This window comes from Cryptomeria japonica, chromosome 6 (assembly GCF_030272615.1).
Source record: "Cryptomeria japonica chromosome 6, Sugi_1.0, whole genome shotgun sequence".
Lineage (NCBI taxonomy): Eukaryota > Viridiplantae > Streptophyta > Pinopsida > Cupressales > Cupressaceae > Cryptomeria > Cryptomeria japonica.
Window position 1 is genome coordinate 425,498,146 of NC_081410.1, and position 24,947 is coordinate 425,523,092.

At 35.8% G+C, this 24,947-nt stretch overlaps 1 protein-coding gene across 1 annotated transcript; it reads left to right on the forward strand.

Moving 5' to 3' along the window:
• Nucleotides 1-609: 609 nt before the first annotated feature.
• On the forward strand, nt 610-5,052 carry LOC131042996 (phospholipase D alpha 1). Its single transcript, XM_057976344.2, has 3 exons — nt 610-872; nt 1,735-3,637; nt 4,238-5,052. The coding sequence occupies exons 1-3, from the start codon at nt 765-767 to the stop codon at nt 4,669-4,671; spliced, it is 2,445 nt and encodes an 814-aa protein (XP_057832327.1). The 5' UTR covers nt 610-764; the 3' UTR covers nt 4,672-5,052.
• The last annotated feature ends 19,895 nt before the right edge of the window (nt 5,053-24,947 follow it).

Below are 24,947 nucleotides of genomic sequence, written 5' to 3' on the forward strand. Positions count from 1 at the left end.
ATTGACCCCTCTCTAAAAAATTAAATATCTCTAAATAAAAACAAAACACTAAAAATTTAATACATAATAATTTAAAGTAAAATAAAATTATCTCTTAAATAAACAAATAAATAATTCTAATTTTTTATTCTAAATAAACTAATCTAAAATGTTGTAAAATATAATTTCAAATATCTATCCATCTTATATAATAAATTTAATACAAATATCTTAAAATAAATATCACTAAATCCAACATATTTTAAATAAATATTTAAAAATAGTATACTTGGTAGGTAGTCATCTGTTTTAAACATATTAAAGTGAATCCAAAACAAAAGGTCAAAGATCTAAAGAAAACCAAAATAAATGCATCGATTAATTAGAAATAAATTACCATTCTTTCTAGAAGAACGGATGGCTCCTCTGGTCTCCGTATCGCTTTCTTCATCATAAAATCTAACGTTAGCAGGCAGTGAAAAAATCACATACAGATAAGGTTATCCTTCCTTTGACTGAGACCCATACGCGTTAATACCGAGTATTGGTCCACATACACGGGACAAATACGCTGTATATTCGTAGGTATAGAGCAGTACCACTACATATCAGTCAGTATATATGAAGAAGTTGAGGAGACAGTTACCCAAAGAGTTCTGGCTACTTACATAACTGCCTCAAGCAAGTGCTGCTGAGCTCTGAAAAATCTCGGGTTTAATTTTCTTTATTTCTGATAGAAAGGATTTGGAGAAAGGTTTTATAAGTTTTCTAAGTTTTGATCAGGCATGGCTCAGCTGCTGATTCATGGAACACTCCATGTCACCATATTTGAGGCCACTAACGTCGCTGATCCTGGCCGTGCCACTGGAGGAGCTCCTAAGATTTTTAGAAAGGTAATCCCAATTGGGAATCTGAAAAGATACATTGAATTTGAAATTCTGCAATGCTGTAATTTACTTTTCTATTTTTGTGTGCGTTTATGGAAGTTAAAAAGCATTGTGCCTAGATCACTTAGTCTTTGGTCTAATGAATTGGCCTGAGCAAGTTTGTATTGAATTGCACAGTGACCGAACATCGTTTTTTAATTTCCCGGTATTTCCGTTAGGTTTTGGCCGGAAAATCTGTGAAATATGCTGAAGGGCTGTGGGGATCCTACTTTTAATTTTTGCTTGATTGGGTTGAAACTTGTTTAGGTCATAGGATAGGTCAGTCACAAACTTAGATCTGAAGAGCAATACACCCACAAGGTTGGTTGCACTTCTGATCCAGACGATCGTGGCAAACCTGTAGGAGGCCTGAAACACATTGCAAGCATTGCTTTGCAGTTTTTAGCTTTTCTGTGTGGCCAAAATCCTTATCATCGTCACCATTTGCGCAGAAAATCTAGAATAATGTTTCTAAGTGTTATGGGTTGAAACTGATAGTTATGGCGATTCAGCAACAAAGTTGCAAGAGCTCTGAGCGGCCAATGGAACATTGTTTCGTATTTTCTGTCTAAACGATGAGAGCTTGAGCTAATTTGGGAGCCTTAGCATGGAGTGGTCTAAATACTCATCTTTTTGCCATAAAAGTAAAACAATGTTTATGTGATCTTTAGGGCATCGTGGCCAGATGCTAATTTGGATTATCTGCATTCTGAGATCTGAAGTTTAAAATGATTTTATTTGTGAATGGGAGGTCACGAGATCAACTCTCGGGAACCTTTTCGACGTGCCTTGTTGTTTTTAATTCTTAGATCCTTCTGTTGTTGTGCAGTTCATCCAAGGAATCGAAGAAACGGTAGGATTTGGCAAAGGATCGAACAAATTGTATGCTACTATAGATCTGGAGCGAGCTCGCGTGGGTCGAACCCGGATCCTCCACGAAGAGCCCCAGAATCCAAGATGGTATGAGTCCTTTCACATTTACTGTGCCCACCAAGCTTCCAAAGTGGTTTTTAGCATTAAAGATGATAACCCAATAGGAGCAACTTTGATGGGAAGAGCTCATGTGCCCGTGAAGGATCTGCTGACTGGGGAGGAAGTTGATGAGTGGTTGGCTCTGCTAAACCAAGATGGAGAGCCAGTTAAAGGAGGGGGTAGGATTCATGTCAAATTGCAGTATTTTGATGTCTCACATGATCGGAATTGGGGTAAGGGTATTTGGACAAAGAAGTTCCCTGGGGTACCTTATACTTTTTATCCACAGAGAAATGGTTGTAAAGTTACTCTGTATCAGGATGCCCACATGCCTGATAAGTTTATGCCTAGGATACCCTTATCTGGAGGTCAGCTTTATCAGCCTCATAGGTGTTGGGAGGATGTGTTTGATGCAATCATGAATGCAAAGCATTTGATTTACATTACTGGGTGGTCGGTTTACACACATATTCGTTTGATTAGGGACTCTAGGAGGCCTAAGTCTGGCGGTGATGAGATCCTTGGCGAGCTTCTTAAGAGAAAGGCCGAGGAAGGGGTTAGGGTTCTTATGCTAGTTTGGGATGATAGAACCTCTGGTGGGTTGACGTTGAAGAAGGATGGAATGATGGCCACCCATGATGAGGATACTGCAAAATACTTCGAGGGATCAGAGGTACATTGTGTTTTGTGCCCTAGAAATCCTGATGACGGGGGGAGTATTGTGCAGGATATACAGATTTCTACAATGTTTACCCATCATCAGAAGATTATTGTTGTGGACAGTCCTCTTCCTGGTTCAGGTTCAGAAGAGAGGAGAATTTTGAGTTTTGTTGGGGGGATTGATCTTTGTGATGGAAGGTATGACACTCAGTTCCATTCTCTGTTTGGGACTTTGAATGGTGTTCATCATGATGATTTCCATCAGCCCAATTTCCCTGGTTCAGCTATTACGAAAGGAGGGCCCAGAGAGCCCTGGCATGATATTCATTCCAAACTCGAAGGATCAATTGCTTGGGATGTGTTGTTTAACTTTGAGCAGCGATGGAGAAAGCAAGGGGGCAAGGATTTGCTCTTGGACATAAGAAATATTGACGACATCATTCCTCCCTCACCTGTAACTTATGAGGAAGATCGAGAAACATGGCATGTTCAGCTCTTCAGATCCATTGATGGAGGAGCTGCATTTGGGTTTCCAGAGACACCAGAGGCAGCAGCAGGAGCAGGACTGGTTAGTGGAAAGGATAATATCATAGATCGGAGCATTCAAGATGCTTATATCAATGCCATCCGTCGTGCAAAGGACTTCATATATATAGAGAATCAATACTTCTTAGGAAGCTCTTACGGATGGAAACCAGATGACATCAAAGTGGAAGACATAAATGCTCTTCACCTTATTCCCAAGGAGCTGTCTTTAAAAATTGTTAGCAAGATAGAAGCTGGAGAACCATTCAGAGTCTATGTTGTGGTACCAATGTGGCCAGAGGGACAACCAGAAACTGGTTCTGTGCAGGCCATTTTGGATTGGCAGAGGAGGACTCTGGAGATGATGTATACTGACATTGCACAGGCTTTGCGTGCAAAGCAGATTTACGATCAGAGTCCTAAGGATTATCTAACATTTTTCTGTTTGGCAAACAGAGAGGTCAAGAAAGATGGTGAGTATGTGCCTGACGAGGAACCTGAGGAGGATTCAGACTACAAGAGAGCTCAGGAGAACAGGCGTTTTATGATTTATGTGCACTCAAAGATGATGATAGGTAAGAAAACTTTCCCACATCAGTGTTAGAACTGGAGGATGACATTTATATTGGTATTATGAATTCGACCATCCTAGATATTTTGTTTTGCATTATATGTCGTCTATATGGAGCACTCAATTTATTTCTCTAAACTTTGGTCTTTAATACCATATGATTGTTTTACATGAAGTTCTGAGTCAACCGCTTGAAGCTTTTAGGAATCTGTAGGCACGCCTGGCTATAAGATCATGAAGAAAGTGAAGGTCTTAATTAAGGGGTTGTACAGATGAATCGAGTTGAAGATAGAGTTTTCTTTCTTCTTATTTGCTTTTGGTCCTTTGTTCCCTTATTTGAGGTTGTATGCTTGATTTTTTTAACAAATGCTTTGCTCTTTCTTCTAATACTTACATGTTCTAAGTGTTAGAATCATTTATCAGTAGACTAAGCGCAACCTTTAGGATTATACGTTAAGATATACAAAACTAAGTATAGTTTAGAAACTAGAGTCAAATGGATTGTCTAAATGTGTGAATCTGATTTCATATGCTTGCTTGGTGTCTGCTGATGTAGAAAGACAACTCTCTGTTTTCTAATTTCTTGTCTGTTTCTTTTGCGCAGTGGACGATGAGTACATTATTGTTGGATCAGCTAACATCAACCAGCGTTCTATGGATGGTGGAAGGGACTCCGAAATAGCAATGGGAGCTTACCAACCATATCATCTAGCTGCACGAGGACCTGCCAGGGGTCAAATCCATGGTTTCAGGATGTCTCTCTGGTATGAACATACCGGACTTCTGGACAATTCCTTCGGTAGTCCCCAAAGTATAGAATGCATCCAGAAAATGAACAAAATAGGGGATCGATATTGGGATTCATATACCAGTGAAAGCCTGGTAAAAGATCTACCAGGTCATTTGTTGAGCTATCCAATTGGTATCACAAATGAAGGTGATGTGACAGAGCTCCCTGGTTTTGAAAACTTTCCAGACACAAAGGCTCGTGTTTTGGGCACCAAATCAGATTATATGCCTCCGATTTTGACCACATAAGGAGATACTGCCAAGTTCTTGTCAAAAAACTGCTAGGTCTTTCAGAGCTTGGATTATGTGCAGAACTGATTGCTCTCTTTCTTCCTCCTTTGGGTGGTCATTGCATCTTAGAAACATAGACTTCTTTTCATCAGATCATAGACAGCTAAAGACCATGTTAGAATCTTGACAGATTTGTCCTTTTATGCTTTGTTTTCTGTATTAAAGCTGCTTAACAGTCAAACTAGAGAACTGATACTAATCTCTGGGTGAAATTAATAAATATTAGCGTTACTACAATGTAGAAAAGTTAGTGTCTCAATAATTTGCAAGGTATTCACTGCTTGTCTAAAAGAATCCATATTTATTGAGTAATGCAAAATTGAGGTATTTGATATGCTAGCAAGTTTTGTTTTGATATCAAAGGCTCGATTGTCAGCAATCAAGTTTCAATTCAAGAATGTTCTAGCTGAAAGATATTCATTTGTCACATAGATGGTTAGTTTTCCACTGTTCTAAGCGTGTGGATGTTACCATGTATCAGTGTGCAGAATTTCTGATGCTTTTTATTATCCAGTGTTTCCAACTATTGTTGATAATACAACATACATAATTCTTATATTCACGGTAAATCCTTTATTCTGGTCTCTCTCGACCCTTCTTGCATGCTGATGCCTTTCTATAATGAAGGGCCCATGCTGAGTATTTTTCAGTTGGTTCAAGACAACTATTCTGTAATCTTGTTCTGTATTCTATGTCATGGATGATTTACACGCAAACATAATATTGCAGACTTGCAGACATATGGTTTATACAGTATGTAAATTCTCTGTTTTGATGATTTGAATCATGGAGTTTGATCTAAAACGTTAAAACAAAAAACTTACACAATCGATACCAGAAACTTCGCACAAATATAATATTTGCAATTATGATCTACATTTCAGTATACCTGCAATTCAGGTGATATTTTGAGATTTAAGAAATACTAAAAATTAGTGTTTTTTAAGAGTAAGACAGAACCTGCTATGAGAAACTTGTTTACCATTTCAATTTCCATTTCCTTCAGTCAATGGAAAAGGTTCCATAACCATAACAAAAACAAATAGATGAAACCATTATAATATACAAAGTTTAAACCTCAGACAGAACTACATTTATGACCAATCCTTGCATCTAGGAGAAACTTGTATTTACCAATTCAATTTCTATTTCCTTACAGTCAATGGAAGTCTCCACAACCATAACAAAGACAAATAGCCAATAGTTGTAAAACTATAATTAACATACAAAGTTTTAACTTCTAACATTAAACATCAAACTATTTATAAGATCTATTTGTATAGAGTTTTTTATTTATCATTGTGAATAACATTTCATGGTGCTACGAGGTTGTGTAAAAAGAAAAGGAAATCTTCAAGGCATTTTGAGACCTGTGACTCAGAGCTTGAATGCCTGCATCACATATCCTACATTTATTCATGTTTTTACCCTAGTTCCTGGTGACCTAGAGAACCTCTATGAGCTTACGCTACAATATATCACACCTAAGGTGAATACTATGCAAGGGATATATCTAGGTTGTCTTATGCTATAGATGCATCTAGTTTATGTTGTTAATCATACCTACCAAGAACAAAGGTTATGTAAGCATCTAGGTTGTATGTAATCTTCCCAGAGGGGAGAATGGTCCGTCACTACATAAACCCTTTTTGCCTGCAAAAGAGTCCCTGACTAAAGGGTTTGATTCCTCTGAATGGACGTTAGCTAAAAGTGGTTCGTGTAACCATATTATTATTATTGGATATTGGATATTTTTACATTGGCCTTCCAAATCATGCCACATAATCCACTATTAGGTTGAAGAGACATCATGCATTGCGGTATGCATTGTCAAGGTCGGTTGGTTTTTTCTTTTTTAAAATTATTTCTTTTTTAAAATTAGGAGATGAAGTTTGAAAATTTAATTAATATTTATGGAAAGGAATAAAATTGAGTTAATCAAATTAGAACTTAAATAATTTATATGGAAAAAATAATAAAAAAACATATGTTATATAAGGGTATTTATATGTAACAGTGAAATTTAAACGTTCATGTTATTTTCTATTTAGTTTTGTGTTTATTTTGGGAATATTTTAATACATGTATACTGTAAATAGCATAATCTTGAGAAGTTAGCTCATATTCCTAGCCTTTACCCATCCTCATACATTTATCTAAAACTTATTTACATGCACACATTCATATGCATTTACCTAGACCATGGATTAGTCACACCCACTTGCGTACCTATATTAGTACATCCATTAGCCATCTTGATGTAATCATATTCATATTCATATGCATTTACCTAGACCATGGATTAGTCACACCCACTTGTGTACCTATATTAGTACATCCATTAGCCATCTTGATGTAATCATTTTCACATCCTAAATCAATTTTTTGTTGATTCAAGGTTGGCCTTGGTCATATACTTGACCCTTAAAATTCAAATTCAAAATTCAAAATTCAAAATTTCATAGACTTCCAATCTCAAAGGTTGGCATTGGTCATAGACTTGACCCTTAAATTTTTAAAATTCTGTTTTAAATTTAGTTGACTTTCGCTCATTCCACAAATTTTTGAGTTAACACAACACACAAGTGTATGATTGGTGTCGTATACTTGTATTTCAAAGGCATTCATTTGCATCTTTTTCATATATTAGGATGTTTCATCATCATCTCCACTTAAGGAGCAAACCATTTGGAATTGGTGGACCAAAATGAAATGTAGATTTGCATTTTCAACCTAGCAACTCTCCGTGTCTCCAAACTTTACCAGTCAAATTTTAGAATTCAAATCCAAACTATGTTAACTCCCTCCCATTCTACTAGTCCTTATGAGTTAACTAAATACATGGTTATACTTTGATGTTATGTGCTTGTATTGAAAAGCATTTTACACTTTGATGTTATGAGTTTGCATTTAAAGGCATTAATTTGCACCCATTTCACATCTTGGGACATTTGATCATCCTCTCTTATTTTAAGGAGCATAACATTTGGCATTATTGCACCAAAAGGGAATCTAGATTTGCATATTCAACTTGGGAGCATTTACATGATTCACATATTTTATTACTATATAACTAGGGGAAAGAGCCCATAACCCCTACAAAACATAGGAAAAGTTCAACATAAATAACTTTATCATCGACAAATAAAAGTTTGGCCACTAGGCCAAACAAAACAACTAAGAAACATAGACCAACAAAACAACAAATAAACATACCATAGAAGAAAAAGTAAAGAGAACTCTAGTCCTTGGTTACATCACCCAAAGTCTCATCCCAATTTGCAACTTCTATAGACAAGTTCTTCTTTTTCCCTTTTGGTGGTTCCCTTCACCTCTTTCTCATTCTTCTACTTCTTATTCCTCTTATTCAACTTCGATTGGAGAGTAACCACCCCAAGAACTTTCATTATTAGCCCATTAGTTGCTTTAATAAGATGGTTCATTGCAATCTCCATTCTTATCACTCTACGCTGGTAGAGTTTCGTAAAATTAAATTTCACTCACTATTTTAAACATTTCTTTTTAAGTTAAATTAGAATGATTGTGAATGAATTTCTTCACAAATATTAAAGTAAATTATTTTTAATAAAAAAATCCATTTAAAACTAAATGTTAAAATATTTATGATAACTATTATATTTCAAAATCAAATGTTTTCTTTAGATATATATAAAAAAGAACAATAATATATATATTATAAAGCGATAATAAAGGGCATAATCATGTTTGAAATGCATGAAAGGAATAATAAGCGTGAAATGCATAAAGGAGTAATAAGCATGAAAAGCATGAAGGGAATAATCATGTATGAAATGTATGAAGGGAATAACACATGAAAGCCATGAAGGTATGTTTGTTTGCAGATTTTGCTACCTAACTCTATATTCTAACGCCTACACAGGTAACAATTTGAACAAACAATTGTGATAGGTATGATAACCTTCTATACCTACTCTCTGCTTATTTTACAAGGCACAACTACCTTCTATTGATAGACAATGAACTAAATACAAGTGTTGTTTTAACCAAAAAACAATTGAAAGGTGTAACTTCTAACCAACAAGTTTTAAAAGGATTACCAATGCTTCAAAATTTTAGGTAATAACAAAGAAAACTGAATCTTCCAATCAATACTCACTCTCATCTCAAAGGATGATGGGGATTAGAAGAGAAAATTAAACATTTTGATAATTAAAACAACCATTGCTATCAACATCCATACAAAGCTAGATATTTTACAACATTGAGCTAAATGAATACATTTCAATCACTTAGATACATGACAACAAAAATATCAAAATGACTATGCATTCAAAACAAGAAGAATGACATCTATATACCACAACATAGTCTTTGATCTTAGGAAACCATCTGAATAGTTTTCATTAAAGCATATCCAAGCAACAGAAAAACAAAACAAAACATCTACTTCTAACAACACAAAGTTTGCGAAAAGATCGATCCTATATGCATATTGGCCTCTAACATTTATAGCCAAATTTTAGCATAACCATTTAAAACCATAATGGCCTCAACCAAAATGGCCAATTTAAAAAACTAAGTCTTTAAAACAAGATTAAAATAAATGGCTCTCCAAAGCCAATAGTTTAAGATGTATAATAGATTAAAGCATAAAGAAAATGAATCCAAGATAGTAGTGTCAACTTCTTCTGCCTTGTCCCTTGCTAATGACACCTCTTCTCTCTCCTCATGGGCTTGTGACTCTTGAAAGTCCTGTTCCACTTGGTTTGCCTACCCAGCTTGTGTTTTCACCATCTTCTTGTAGGCACTAAATCTTAGGATGATCAGGGATAATGTGTGGGCATTGAGAGTACCAGTAATGTTGACTCCAATTCTTCGCTTGTTGATATCCTAATCCACCTCAACTATTCTTCCTGATTTACCCTTGACACTATCTCTGATAAACCGAGAAAAATAATTGCATCCTTTAGACTTTCGAAGGTTGCAATCCCTACATTTGTCACTGAAATTTCCTCCTCAATTCTTTTCCTGAAGTCCATCTTCACAGTGTTGATTTCCAACAATTCTTCCTTACCCTCTTTTAAAATATTTCCCCCCAATGTGAAGAAATCACTCCTCAAATCTTTAAGATCAGATGAATGTTGGTGGAAGCTTTAATAACTTCTTCTTCTAGAACTCCGAGAACATTCAACTTCCAATACAATTTTTCCTTCCTATTTGTAGAATTGTTTTTTGTAGGGTTACTGATAATTTGTTTAGTCATTAAAAGGTTGGGAGAGATCTTTGCAATTTCTTCTAACTCCTTAAAAACTAATGCCAAACTCCCTATTTCCCTTTTTACACTCTTCAAATTAGTATGAAGGACATTCAACTTTTCTGTGAGTAGGGTGTGGGCTCGTAAACCATTTTCGATGAAAACCATGTCATTTAGAACAGTTTTGTTTGCCCATGCATCAACTACTCCTATAACAACCCGAAATCTTTTGATTTGTTCTGGTTTATCAAAACTAATACCTTCCAAAGTTGTTTCTCCTGAAGTGCTTTCTATTGGTGAAGCATAGGCTTGAAGGATAGGCCGAACAAAAGTGGCTAGGACACTTTTTGTTGTGTCAATCCTCGATTTTTCTATTCTTTAATTTTTATTTTTGACAAATTACTCACCAAGAACTTGACATGATAAATATCCCCTTTAGTTGTGGAAGGACCCATGTCAATCCGACTTAGTTTGAAATCTATTTCATTTATTTCATGTTCATCTTTGTTCACTAAAGGATCGACAATCATTCTAGACATATGCTTGGCTTTCTTCGATTTTGGTGTATCCTTTAGTAGTTTGGCTACTGTATCTACATCAATTTCGAACATAGGGGTGTATCATTTCTTCTTTTCAACCACCTTCTTTAGCTAGGGAGGAGAGGAAATGGTGGCAAATCTACTGGCAACATTGGTGATGGTACCATTGGTGTTTGTAGGAGGGAGAATTGCAAGTACTGTTTCTCTTAGGGTATGAGGATTGGGATTTTCAAACAAGGAATTCAAAATATTATTTCCACCAATCTAGTCAAAGATAAGGGATTCACTATCAAGGGCTGTCATGGTGGGAGTTGACAACTGCTAGCTAGGCAAAGATACAGGCGTTTGTGGCCTACTGTCTCTCTTCCTCTTTGGCGAATTGGGCACCTTTCGATTTTCTTCTGGTGGCTCTTCATTGCCTCTAGGTTGTGAGATAGATCTCTGAGAAGTTTCCCTTGTATTAGGTGAAGCCTTTATGATCCGGGAACCTTGAGAAGAGATCCTTTCTGGACTTGGTGTGCCTCTCTATGAAGAAGAGCTGACATGGGTTCTCATTTTTTATTCCAACACTTTCTTTTTTTTTCCAGCACATCTAAGGACCAAAGCTTAATGACAATCCTCTCATCTTCATCTGACTACTAGATTTGGGGAAGCATAGCAACATTGGTGTCTTGATATGATTCATCAATCAAGTGGGAGCCATCATCAATCATGCCTTATGGGATGGGCAAAGGCAACTCAAAGACTATAACTTGATCTATGGTCAGCCTCATTAAATTCCTCCTTTGGACTTCTCTCTCATCCACACAATCTTCCTAGAAATCTTCCAGTTGTGGAACATGAAAATATTGCTTCTCTCCATAGAGATTGTATTTGAGGAAACCCTTGCTATCAAAATTGGATCTTAGAGGCAAGGAATGAAAACCAAACTTGGCTAACAATTTATCAGTACTCTTGGTAGACTCATTGTTTTTGCAAGAATAATTAGACAGGGCCAAGGAAAAAGAACACCCCTTCTTCTTTGCATTCACATATTTAATATTTACAAAGACTATTTGGCGACAAAGTTCTAAGAAACAAGATAGTTTGATGCATACCTTTGCAAATTTAATAGGGCCTTTTCATAACCCCTGATTCTCAAATAAGAGAATGTATTGAAATGGATGTAATAGCTATCAAATTGAATAACCAAGGTTGCGGCTTCTACGAAAATTCTTCTTTCTGGCGACCCTTTGATTCTTTTCACCAGGGTCATGAAGAATACATCATAGACACGTGAGAATTTCCTCATGCCCACATCCTTTTGTAGTTGAGGGAGACAATCATACATAGGTGAGCCTGCTGCAAGAGAACCTTCAACTTTCAAGCCTAGCCAAATTGGCTCACTAGCAGCAAGTACATAGAACAATAAAGAACATATATAAAATCATAAATTCCTCTGATGACCTACCAATTTCTCTTGTAGGTGTTCACTTATCAGTCTAGTCCAGTCCACATATTTTCTCTCATCACAAATGGTCAACACAAATTGACACATCCATTCTTCAAAGTATTCAGAATTAGGCCTTCCAGCTACTCGGTGTAGGAGTACAATCATGTCTGAAATATATTATTTGAGCAAGTCTCTTTTTAGCATGGAGCGAAGTTTGGAATTGCCCCTCCTTTATACCTTTAACTAGCTCTGAGCAATATAGTTGAAACACCAATCTACCTAATTTTGGAAGAATTCCCACCCATACCGAATGGTTATGTCTACATATTGCTCCTTTCCTAGAATCTATAATGTCAAGGCTGATGTATTAGCATCAATTCTTAAAACTACAAACTCATTCGAGGTCTTGATTTCTCGAGCATCTAGGTGATAGTTTTGGGTGCATGCAAGGACTGGTGGGAAATCTTTGGCTTGTAAGAGCCCACTATCTAGGATTTTCTGAGTAATGTGAGACCTATCACGACGCTGTAATCTTCCCAAGACCTCATGGAGATGAGCACCCCCCATGTCTATGTCCCCCACTTCAGCCAAGGTACTATCTACAGTAGGAGACATTTTGGGTTTCATCCTACATAGAAGAAGACAGGCTAGGGCTTCCGTAACTATAGTGGGGACTGGGTTAATTGATGAAAAATATAGAGTAGGATTGAGATGTGAGTTACTCGTAAAGCCCTAAGTATTTATCAAAGTAACATGGAAGAAAGAATAATTTTGTCTCAAACCTAGTTTTCATGCACCTACAAATTCACTATTGACATAGTCTTTCAGATTGATTTCTATTTGTCACCCATAACACACAATAAAATTTCAACTAAAGGTGGTAGCTCTATACATGCATGGAGCATTTGAGACTTGCATGCTTATGACAGCGTGTTGTACTATCCAACTCACAAAATGAATTGACATTCTCTTCATAAAGAGCACCAACACTTTTCCCATAATTTGATTTGATTTTTGCATTTATGGCTCATTAATTCTTTATGCTTGTTGATGTCACAACTAGAATTATGCCTTGAAAACAAGAGTTGCTAGTTGTTGGGCTACCGGTAAATATTGGAACCATAGAACCATTTAAAGTGTGTGTGCATAAGTTCCTAAATAGTGCAATTGACTGATAACATAGACAAGTGAAGGCCCTTTACTAACTACTATGACTCGCCTACATTGGGATGTAAGGCAATCAGAGAAAAATAAAACTTGGGAACCATGGACTTGTGAGTGACTGTGTTCTGATTAGTTGTGATTCATCGACTACAAAAGGGGCTATGGCCTTAAAACAATTTTTTTGAATACCACTAATATCTAACACTTTAGGGAATTAGCTGATTGGATGTTTCAAGAACTAAGGAGAAAGGACTTGGTTCTGAAGTCTTGTCTCCAAGTTGATTTTAATGGGGTTTGTTGCATTGGAGTAGGAATTGGGAGGCCTTCAAGATGTCCAAGAATTGTGCAAATTAGTTTGGTATGTTGGGAGTTCTTTGCATTTTCATTTTGGAGAAAAATGAGGTGGAGTTTCTCACATCTTCTTCATTTATTCAGCTTTTGATTCAAAATATGTTGCAAATGGATTTTAGTGTGATTTTAAGCATTCCACCTCTTTAAATATTTTCTTTTGAATGAATATATTATTTGTATGTTTCAAATTTGGAAAAACATGGGTTTATATGGGGAAATGGTACTAACATTTCATTGGATTATGGAAAGGGAACTTTGAATGCATTTTTGTGTTGTTGGGTATATGGAGACCAATGGGTTTTCTCAAATTTGTGTTTTGAGCTTTTTGGATTTTTAAGCTTTTTGGGGTCCATCAATGGAGGATGGCCTCTCAGACTAGGTTTTTGTCCAAAAGTGAGTTTTTGTTCGAAAAGTGGAAATTCGAGTGTTTTGATGTCATAGTTTAATGTAGAATGATATATTTCTATTATAAAATTTCTTATTTGGCTCTATTGCAGTTTGTCTTGAATCGATTATGGTCATGATAAGATAAACTTAAAATCGAGGGAAAACAATTAATCAAGGTTAGGAAAAATGATGTGTAATTAATGTACCTTAAATATATAGTTTCAATTTTAATGCAATTCAATAAGTAATTATAGATTCTTTAATCTATCTTAAAATTTATGTTATAAGGATTAATAAATTAGCTTCAATGTCATCTGCACAATTTTTATTTTTTAAGCAAGGTGGCAAGCCACATATATATTAATATAGAAATAAGATACAAAATCTGGTTCGATAAGCATACTGGTAGGAAAGAACCAGATAAAAGAAAACCTTCGGTTATAGCTTCAATTACAAACGAAATCCCCTAGATAACTAACACTAACCTAATGAAACTAAACTAAAGAAATGATATAAATATCATTTTTACAAGACCAAAAATACCAATTTTTGCAATTGGCTGCGGGACAACATAACTGTCTTGATTTCGATGTCATCCGCACAATTATTGACATGAAATAGTTGATATAGGAAACTCTATAATATAGTCATTTGACACCCTACTTGTAGTGTGGATATTAAGAACAAGGGTAGATAAATATAGGAGTACTTATGTCAAATTTGTTCTTCTAGTGTTTGATTCAAGAGTACCTCGTGATAGTTAATGATGAACAACTCATTTAGACTTTAAGGTAGGGGACATAGATTAATGTATCATTTCAAGGGAAACTATAATACTATGATTCATGATCTTGATAATTATCATATATATATATATATATATTATTGAGTAGTTTGCTATTATTGACCCAAGAGGAGTTGAGAATAAATGAGTACATTTTTGTTGAAAAATAATAGTGAGTGTGGCTAGAGTTAGGTTGGAAGTGATCTAGAGGATACAATGAGCTAGGACCTTATTCTATTAAAATTTCCATCACAAATCCATAAGTTAACCTCTAGGTTGAACCAATTGAACTTGATACTATACAAAGTCCTATAATCGAGGTCATTGGTCATATGGCCATAGCTAATATTTTTTCTTTAAAACCTACTTTAGGTCACATTCGGTTGATTTACCTTCTGGAAAGATCAAAAGACTAATGGAAATGAGAGGGGGATGGCATTGGCTCTATTAAATGTATTTAAGCACTAGGGTTAAAATTTTGTTGAAGCTTTTGATCCATTAATACTTCCATTGAATCACAAGGATCTTGTCAAAGATGCATAATTGGAAGTTTTTTAATTACTAATTATTAGGCTTAGTTTCACTATCAAACATCATGTAGGAAGATAAATTTCTCAATTAAAATAATACATGTGTTGGTTAAAGGATTAATCAATACAAGTCTATGGTTTTTTTGAAAATCATTCATTTATATTATAGAAGATGAATATAAACTTAATCATAGATATTTATATGTATAATTTACTGAAATGGTAGTGATCTAGGAGTTCCTTTGTTCATGGTCATCTAAAATATTACATTATTATTAAACACTTCTAGGTGATGAAGGAATGATCACTTGAGATATAAAATTGATGTTTGCCTTGCTCATCTACATAGAAACCTGACTAGTGTTAGAATATGTAATGCCCTCCAAAATAACCTAGAGAAACTAACCAGCTAAACAAGGAAATATATATATATATATATATATATATATATATATATATATATATATATATATATATATATATATATATATATATATATATATATATATATATATATATACATGTGTACATGTATATATATCTATACACACACACACACATATATATGTATATATATATGCATGTATATATATGTATATGTATATGTAGATATGCATATGTATATGTATATATGCATATATATATGTATATGTATGTATATATGTATATATGTATACATATATACATATATACATATATACATACATATACATATACATATATACATACATATACATATACATATATACATATATACATACATATACATATATATATATACATATATACATATACATATACATATCTACATATACATATACATATATATATATATATACATATATATATACATATATACATATATGTATATATGTATATATCTATACATATATATGTATAGATATATACATATATGTATATATGTATATATATATGCGTATATGTATATATGTATATATATATATGCATATATACATACATACATACATACATATATATATATATATATATATATATATACATACATACATATATAATATATCTATACATACACACACACACACACACACACACACACACACACACACACACACACATATATGTATGTATGTATGTATATTGTAGACACCTAAAAATGGTCAACGCTTGCGGAGTCATACTTTAACATTTGCGCATTGCCTCATTTTAGGTTTTTTGCGTCGCATTAACATTTCTTCTATATTACGCACTTGGTTTTTATCATTTGCGAGGCATGGAGTCGTTCTTCTACATTCTTCATTCGTCTCGCTCTCACATTTGGTCTTGTCGACAACAATCTTCAGTTGATTTTGGTCAATCTTATCCTGTCGCATCAATGTGCGTGCTAATTTGTCATCATTTTGGACATCGTCAATCCTAATTAGGGTTTTGTCCTCTTGTCAATCTTGTCGTTTTGCGATCGATTTGTCATCGATCGTTATCATTTTCAATCTTGTCGCTTTGCGTTATCATTTTCAATCTTGTCATTTTGCGATCAATTTGCCATCGAACGTTGTCTGTCTCAATTATGTCAATTTGGATCAATTAGTCATTGTTCCTCGTCAATTGGCACATTTATCAATCAAATCATTTATCACATTGGTCCTTTGTTAATCAGAATCATGATCGAGTCAATTATCTTTCATCAAGACCTAATTGTCATCCTTGCATTGCTAATTCATCTTCTAGGGTTTCGTGATTTAATCATTTAACCTTGTTTGTCATTTCTCCCTTTAGGATTAATAAATTATTTATTTATCCTAAGTCTTCTCATCGCAATTAAATGTTCATTTAATTGGCTAATTATTCCTCTTTTTGTGAATTAATTAATAAATGACAAATTATTAATTAATTTCCTAATCTTTCATCAATTTCTAAATTCCCTCTTTGTGAGTTAATTAATAAATGAAAAATTATTAATTAATTCACTAATTTTCTAATTTCCTCATTTTCTAATTCCTAATTTCTTATTTTCCATTTTTCTAATTTTCTAATTTCTAATTCAATTTCCTCCTATTTTTCTCCTAATTTCATGGGAATGACATTTCAATTTGTCATAATTTTGTCATAATTGACAATCAATCAATTTTGACATAGAAGGTTGTCATAATTTTGTCATAATTGACAATCAATCAATTTTGCATAGAAAGTGCATAATTTGTCATAAATTTGTCATAATTGACATTTTTGATTTACAATTTCCATTTGAATTGAATCATGCTAATTTGATGATCTCTCCAATTTGTCTATAACTTGGATGAATTTCTTCAATCTCGGCTAATAATAATACTAATAATCACTTGTTTTGAATTACTTTGTCAAGTCAATCACGCTTTGAGTACTCTTGTGCCAATGTCAATCTTGCTTTCACATTAGGTTTATGCACTTGAAGGTGAGATCCACAAACAAAGGCTATTTGGAGAAGAAAGAAGGACAATGGAGCCGCATGAAGGAGACATTCAGATCTGCATCTGGTTTGCTTAGTTTTTAGTTTTGAATGTTTTGCTTTTCATGTCTTTATTGAGTGTGTTAGGATTGATCATTGCATTTGTGCTTTCGTGATTGAGCTACATTACTAATATTGATTTGCTTTGATGGTTTCCCATTTCCTATCTACATTAATTGGTGAACCCGACGTGAAATAACCCCCTAATCATGCTTTTGAGTGCTTTTGAGTTGATTTGCAGGTCAAAAACCCAAGAAACAGGGTAGTGCAGTGTTTTCTGGGAACTTCTGCGCCTGTGTCAATCATTCTGCGCCTGTGTCAGACATTCTGCGCCTGTGTCAAGGACATTCTGTGCCTATGTCAGACATTCTGTGCCTGTGTCAGACATTCTGTGCCTATGTAGGGCCAGAAACAGAGGTAAAAGACAGTGTTTTTCACTTGCAAATTGTTTTCTTTTGCATTCTATATCTTCTTTTTTTTTGGTTTTTTGGTACTGATTCTCTGTGCAGAACCTTGGCATACGCATGACAAAGACAATAAATGAAACTACTAACACGTTTTGTGCAGGTTCGATAGTCAAAGACTAAGCATATCAAACTTCTGACTTGGGTTTTGCAAGTTGCCTTGGACTACAACTAAACTTTGTGTTTGCAATTAATATTTAGGCACCTAGTGATTTCTAAATAGGATGGAATGAATGTATGTTTGCCTTGATTGTTGGGTTTGATATTGGAGTAGGAGAGTATGCTCTCATCCTTCTTAGGGTGATCAGAAATCTAGATCTTCGATACCATGCTCATGTTTTTGATTGTGTGTCACCTTTAGAGGCCCTGCTTTCCCGACCATTTGCTTTTGCAAGCAAGTGATAATCGTGAGAAGGGAATGACCCAAAGTGAGTACGGCTAGAATACCTTGGCATTCTAACTCACTATAAACAAATACCTGATGGGCGAAAGCTTTGAAGGAAGGGTTACGTGGGAATTGCAGTTACTTGGGAAGTGATGACCCTTGAACTCTTTCTCATATCAACATCTAAGTAGGACCTCATGGTCTAAATCGTGCTTGCGCGACTACATTTGTTTGGTATCTTGATGGGCTTAATGTCTCAATCACGCTTGCGTGACATCAAGGAGTAACACTTAACAGAAATCCTTACTAAACATCTTGTATTTAGAGGCCAAAAATCCTTCTAGTTGCTTGAGAAGGACAAGTTCAGATACTTGGAAGAGATACTAAGTTCGCCATGGGGAGATTTCCATGGGGACTGATGCTTGGCTACCCTGAGAAGTGAGTTCCGTGGAGGGGAGCCCGTGGGGTCAAGCATCTATGTATTCTCCTTGAATCCCATAACAAGTCTACCTCTCAAGTACCTAATGTCCTTGCCATCCATAAGACATGTGTGAATGAGCATGATTGTCTTGAGTCTAAGTTGAGGTATCTTGTCTTCTTTGCTTGTCAAAAGTTGAATTGCATCTCAAGACAAATTGATTCAAAATAAGGTTAAACACAAGAGACATTCATCCAACAAAAGTTCAAGTTCAAAGCACCTTCAAACATGGTTGTCAAACATTGTTCAAAATCTTGTCTCAACATTCATGTCACTTAGATTTAGGTTCATCCTAGGTTGCATTTTGCAAAGTTCATTGTCAAGTACCAAGGTTAGGTTTCACCTAAGTCATACTCCTTTGCATATCAATAAGGGTCATCCATTTGCATGTGTCCTCTTGCATCAAAGTCATACCATTGTCATACATTCATATTTGCATACCCTAGGTCTCTTCATTAAGTTTAGGTCATTATTATATCATATTAGGGTCACTTGCATATTAATTGTCCCTTTGCATATAGTGTCAAAACTAGGTTTTGTCATACTTGAGTAATCCAAATCTTTGATAAACCCCAAGTCATTGTTAGGAAGTCTAGACCTTATCAAACCTTTTGTCCTTTTGTCGTCAATGTCATTTCGTCAAACCTAGCTTAGTATCCAAGCATATAGGGGAGACATTGTCATCTTGTCCTTTTGTCACTTGGTCCTTTTGTCCTTTGAGGTCTAGACATCATTCCAATTTCCTAAGGGCCCCTCTTTTAGATTTTCATTCAAAAGTTTGTCAAAATCTTCAAAAACAACCAAAAACATAGATTGCATTCTTGTCATAGATTGCATTTTCATCTATTTAGTTTGCATTGAGTTGCATATCATATATTGTCCTTGAAAATTTCCAAAAACATTGCATTTGCATAAGTGACATGCCTGTTGAGACAAGATCAAAATCTAAAAAGATGGGCGAACCAACGTATCAACCCATTGACAACATAGCAAATTCGCAGTTTCAAACTAGTCAAACAGTGCAAATTGAAGGTTCATCAAATACATCTTTACCACCATATGGAATGGTTCAACTTGGACCACCTCCATTATATGAACCAGTGTTTGTACCTATGAAACCAGGACATGGGAGTGTTCCACCAACTCCAAGAGGAAGTGCACCTTTCAATTGGAATCAACCACACCTGCAACATGACATTCAAACTCAAACATTATATGAAGAAAAAACTCTTTCGCAAGGATTTGGTTCAGATCAAGGCATTCAACAAGAAACGAATCCAAATGTCCAACCAGATTCTTCATCAGATTCTGATGCTTCTGATGATGTTGATATGTTCCTTCAAGATCCTAAGATGACAAAAAATATGGATAAGTTCTTGAACAAGGTCTTTAAAATGTTCCCACAAAAATATCTTAACATGATGAGTAATGTGACCTCCCCAAGTGATCAAGTCAATGTGCAAAACAACAAGGCGGTGAGTTGTTAAGTTTCTCTCCGCATCCAAATGAAGAAAATGTGCAACCAGAAACTCAGCCTACCTTGATGAGCAAACGTGCTTCAAAGGCATTGACAGTGACTATTCCTCAAAAGTCACCATTTGAGACAATAAATAATCCATTATTCAACACAACACCTGTAACACAGGATCAAATGAAGACCACACAAATATTGACAAATATCCCTCAACAAGAAATAGTTCCTTACATGCATAAAAGTGGATCAAAATCTAAGATGCAGGAAAGCTTCACGACCGGAATGCCCGATATCACCAATGTCCAAAACAATTCCACGATGCAACAAAGTTCTTATGTCTCGTTAAGCTCAATATATTTGCCAAACACTATTGTGACAGATCCTTCGATAATGGCAACACAAAGAGCTATGGATAGTGTTTTACACCAACAACAATTGTTGCAACAATTGAGTAATACACAAAAGGTACAATCGAATGTGCAAACAAGCAATGTACAACAACAACAATATCGTATTCGACAACAAATTGCAGCGCCTTTGGCACCAGTACAAGTTAATGCAAACTTGCAATCATCACAGTGGATTGGACAAACAACACAGCAAGTTAATGCAAGTGCCCTACCCCATCTTAAGGAGAAGCAACGAAAACCACCTAAACAAAGTTTTTTACAAATGATGGGATATACACCGTGACAAAAATTGGCACAAAGTCAACAAATTCCGATTCGTCAGCCTCAACACCAACATGTGCCTCAATATATGCCAAGGCAAACAAGCTATCATACTTCACAATGACAATTGGCACCTGTGCAATATCAACAACCTACTCAATTGCAATATCAACCTAGGCTCCAAGAAGTACAACAACAAAGTCGATATCAAGGCATGGCACAAACACAACAACAAGAGATGTACCAAGAACTTTATATGCCGGAGACACCAAAAATGGCCATTTCAGAGCATCAACAATCGATCGGAAACACGATGTATCGACAAAGAGTACCCACCGGGATTAATGATGGACCTTCAAAATTTGATACAATTGCGCAACGACTTGAGAAGTTGCAATGACAAGTTGACGCATTAGAAACTAAAGGAACAAAGAAATTGTATACAGATCAGGATTTATGTCCTAATCCATTTGACAAGAGCTTATACATGCCTCCATTCCCTAAGCATTTTGAAGCACCTAATTTTGAGAAATATAAAGGGAATGGCAATCCAAAAGATCACATTCGAGCATTTTTCGCGGCATGTACTGAAGTGAGCTATGAGGAGACATATTTAATGCGATTATTTGCACGAAGTCTCACGGGACAAGCCATGGATTGGTATTCGCATCTACCAGGAAATATAAAGACTTGGTCTGAATTGGCTCAAAAGTTTATATCTCACTTTGCATTCAACATCGACAGTGACGTAACCATGTCAGATCTATGCAACACCAAGCAAAAGCAAGGTGAACCATTAGTGACTTTTTTGCAACGATGGCGAAGCTTGTATAGTCGTTCTTCCCTCGATATACCCGAAGAACAACAAGTGAATCTGTTTATCCAAAATTTGGTCCCAGAAATGATGTATGAGCTAAAATTGAAAAGTCCCACTACTATAGAGAAACTCATTAAGAAGGGGATGAACATTGAAACTGCTCTTGTAGCCAAGGGAATCATTAAGCTTAACAAAGACAGTGACAACACGAACAATTCAGGGGACAGAAATAGATTTTGGTATAAGAAAAAGAATGTCACTAATGATGGAGTTGTTGATGCAAGAGCGGTGAATGAAAATCAACCCCCATTCACGATCAAGAAATGGAGTGTTCCTAATATGTCAACTATGGAACAAAATCAAGCGCCAATGAGCAATGTTACTCAACAACAACATACTCAACAATATAGTCAACAACAAGGCCAACAACAAAACCAACAATGCAAACCTTTCCGTTCGTTGGATGGGCCTCCTCGACAATTTACGCCATTGGGAGAGCCTATTGAATCAGTAATGAAACAATTAATACAAGCAAAATTTATCAAGCTACCAAATATCAAGGTAGAACCTGTGGTAAAGCCGCATTGGTGGAATGATAATGCCTATTGTGAATACCATCGGTCCAAAGGGCATAAAACTGCATCATGTTTTCAATTGAAACATTTGATTCAAGACCTGTTAGAGCAATGAGTAATTGAGGTAGATCCACCCCATGCAACCTCTAACACTGATCATACCGTTTTCAAAACTCCTTTGCTTGATCATGACAAGGGTAAAGTGTCTTCTTCAAACTCTACCCAAACAACAAATTATGCAAACACTGGTTATAACAATGTCATCAATTGTTTCCGAGCATCAAATGAGTATGTTTCTACCATAAGAATAAAGGAACAAGATCCTTCTTGCGCAGTCACCACTCATCGATCCAAAATAGTCTTGAAAGGAGCTCCTGTAGCTCCTCCCAAACCAACTCCTGCAAGTCAGTATGATCTCTTGGATCATCTAGGAAAGACACCTGCACAAATATCAATCCTTGAGTTGTTGAAAATGTCCCCCATGCATCGTGCAGTCCTAGATAAAGCTTTAATTAAGTCCACTATCCCGACAGACATTGATGTTGACCAGTTTCAAGCCCGAATTGGACATCTAGCTATTTCCCAAAATGTCGCATTTTCTGATAATGATATCTCACCTGATAAGCTCCCTCATAATGATCCTTTACACCTTGAAGTCTTTGTCCATAATTGCAAAATCCGACGAGTCTTGATAGATGGCAGAGCGGGTCTTAATATTTGTACCTTGAGAGTGGTCATTGGCCTTGGATATACAAAAAATGACATTGATGCTTCCAGAAGAATAACAATCAAAGCATATGATGATGCTGAGCGCCCATCCAAAGGGACAATTACATTGCCTATCAGAGTTGGTCTAGTGACAGAAAACACTTTCCTGCAGGTCTTAGACCTCAGTCTCCCTTATAATATGATTCTTGGCCATCCATGGATTCATGCAATGAAAGCAGTTCCATCCACCTATCATCAATGTTTAAAATATCCTTACAATGGAACTGAGATAACAATTCCAGGAGATCCTAATCCATTTCAATTTTGTGCTACTCTAAAGGATACCCCTCAACAGCAAGTCCCAATCAATAGAGAGGCCAAACCACATAGTTATGTGGATTCTAATGAATTGTTAGATGCTGTCAAAGGAAAATTGAAGATACAAGACCAAGGATGCAGAGAATATTCAATGGATCAAACATTCCTCATCGAGAATTTACCAATATCTCCAAAATCATATGGCAAACCACATTTATTGCAAAAGGAACCTAAGGTTGTTATTCAATATCAGCCTCCCACTACATTTACAAGATGGGGTGAACTTGACAAAGAAACTTTAGATGATGATGTCATAGATTGGCTTTATAAGGATCCAACTGAGACCCCACCTGTCAGGTTGCCAGTGGAACGGTATGGCAAAGGATTTACTATGCTGCAAAAGAAAGGATATGACGGCTGCAGTGGCTTAGGCCTGAACAACAATGGAAGGCTAGAACCTGTTATACCCAAGAGGCGACCTCCAACTTTAGGGTTAGGTTTTGTACCATTGCGAATTGGACCCTCATCTTCCAAAATGACCGCTTGTGGAAAAGAGCATGACTCTGATGATGAAATAACACCCGAGGATACCCGACCCGAAACTGATTCCAATGAATGGGAGTGGAGTTCTTTTTCTTCTAGCGCCTATGCCCTTGACAATATTTTCCTTGACCCTGATAATTTGCCTATGGAAGACAAACATGAAATAACTCCTCTTTCTAAAACATGTCCTAATGCTTGGATAGAGTCATTCTGGGACCCAAGCTCTAAATCAGATACAAGCAGTTCAGATAGTGATACCACAGATGTTTACATCTTTACCATATCAGCCCTCTCTCTCCTTACAACCGATGATGACATGCCCCTCATCTATCCCCAACTTATCCAACATGACCAACAAGAACCACTCACATTGGATTGTTTTCAAAATGACGAAGCAATTGTAGAATTCCTTGGACTACGGGAAGGCATACCACAAGGTGATCATAAGGCAGGATTTGCTATTGATCTGGATTCCACAACATATTTTGGGGAGTCAACTCCCTCTTCCAGTCATCAAAATAAAAAAGGAAAAGAAAAAGTAAAAAATCAAAAGAATAGGTCTTTGAGTGAAAACCGTAAGGCACTCTCTGACCATGAAAAAGTAAAAATAAAAGACGTACTTGCGGGTGAAAACCTCTCTGAGGCGCCCAAAGGTGGAAGAGTGGACATACCCCTATCAAGTCAGGACAAATCAACATTGCTTGTGGAAATGACCGAGGAAATCAATTTGGGTACACCTGACAACCCTAAGGTCATTCATTTTGCTCCTTCTCTATCACAACAGGAAAAGATAGATTTTGTCAATTTCTTTCTTGAGAAGAAGATCAGCTTTGTATGGTCCTATGCAGATATGCCTGGCCTCGATCCAGAATTAGTCCTTCATCATTTACCATTAAAAGAAGATGCCAAGCCTG

Excerpts from the sequence above, each read along its gene's own strand:
- LOC131042996 (XM_057976344.2), top strand. The coding sequence starts at position 765 with ATGGCTCAGCTGCTGATTCATGGAACACTCCATGTCACCATATTTGAG. Across the intron at positions 873-1,734 it reads CTCCTAAGATTTTTAGAAAG|TTCATCCAAGGAATCGAAGA; the intron begins GTAATCCCAATT and ends GTTGTTGTGCAG. Across the intron at positions 3,638-4,237 it reads GCACTCAAAGATGATGATAG|TGGACGATGAGTACATTATT; the intron begins GTAAGAAAACTT and ends TCTTTTGCGCAG.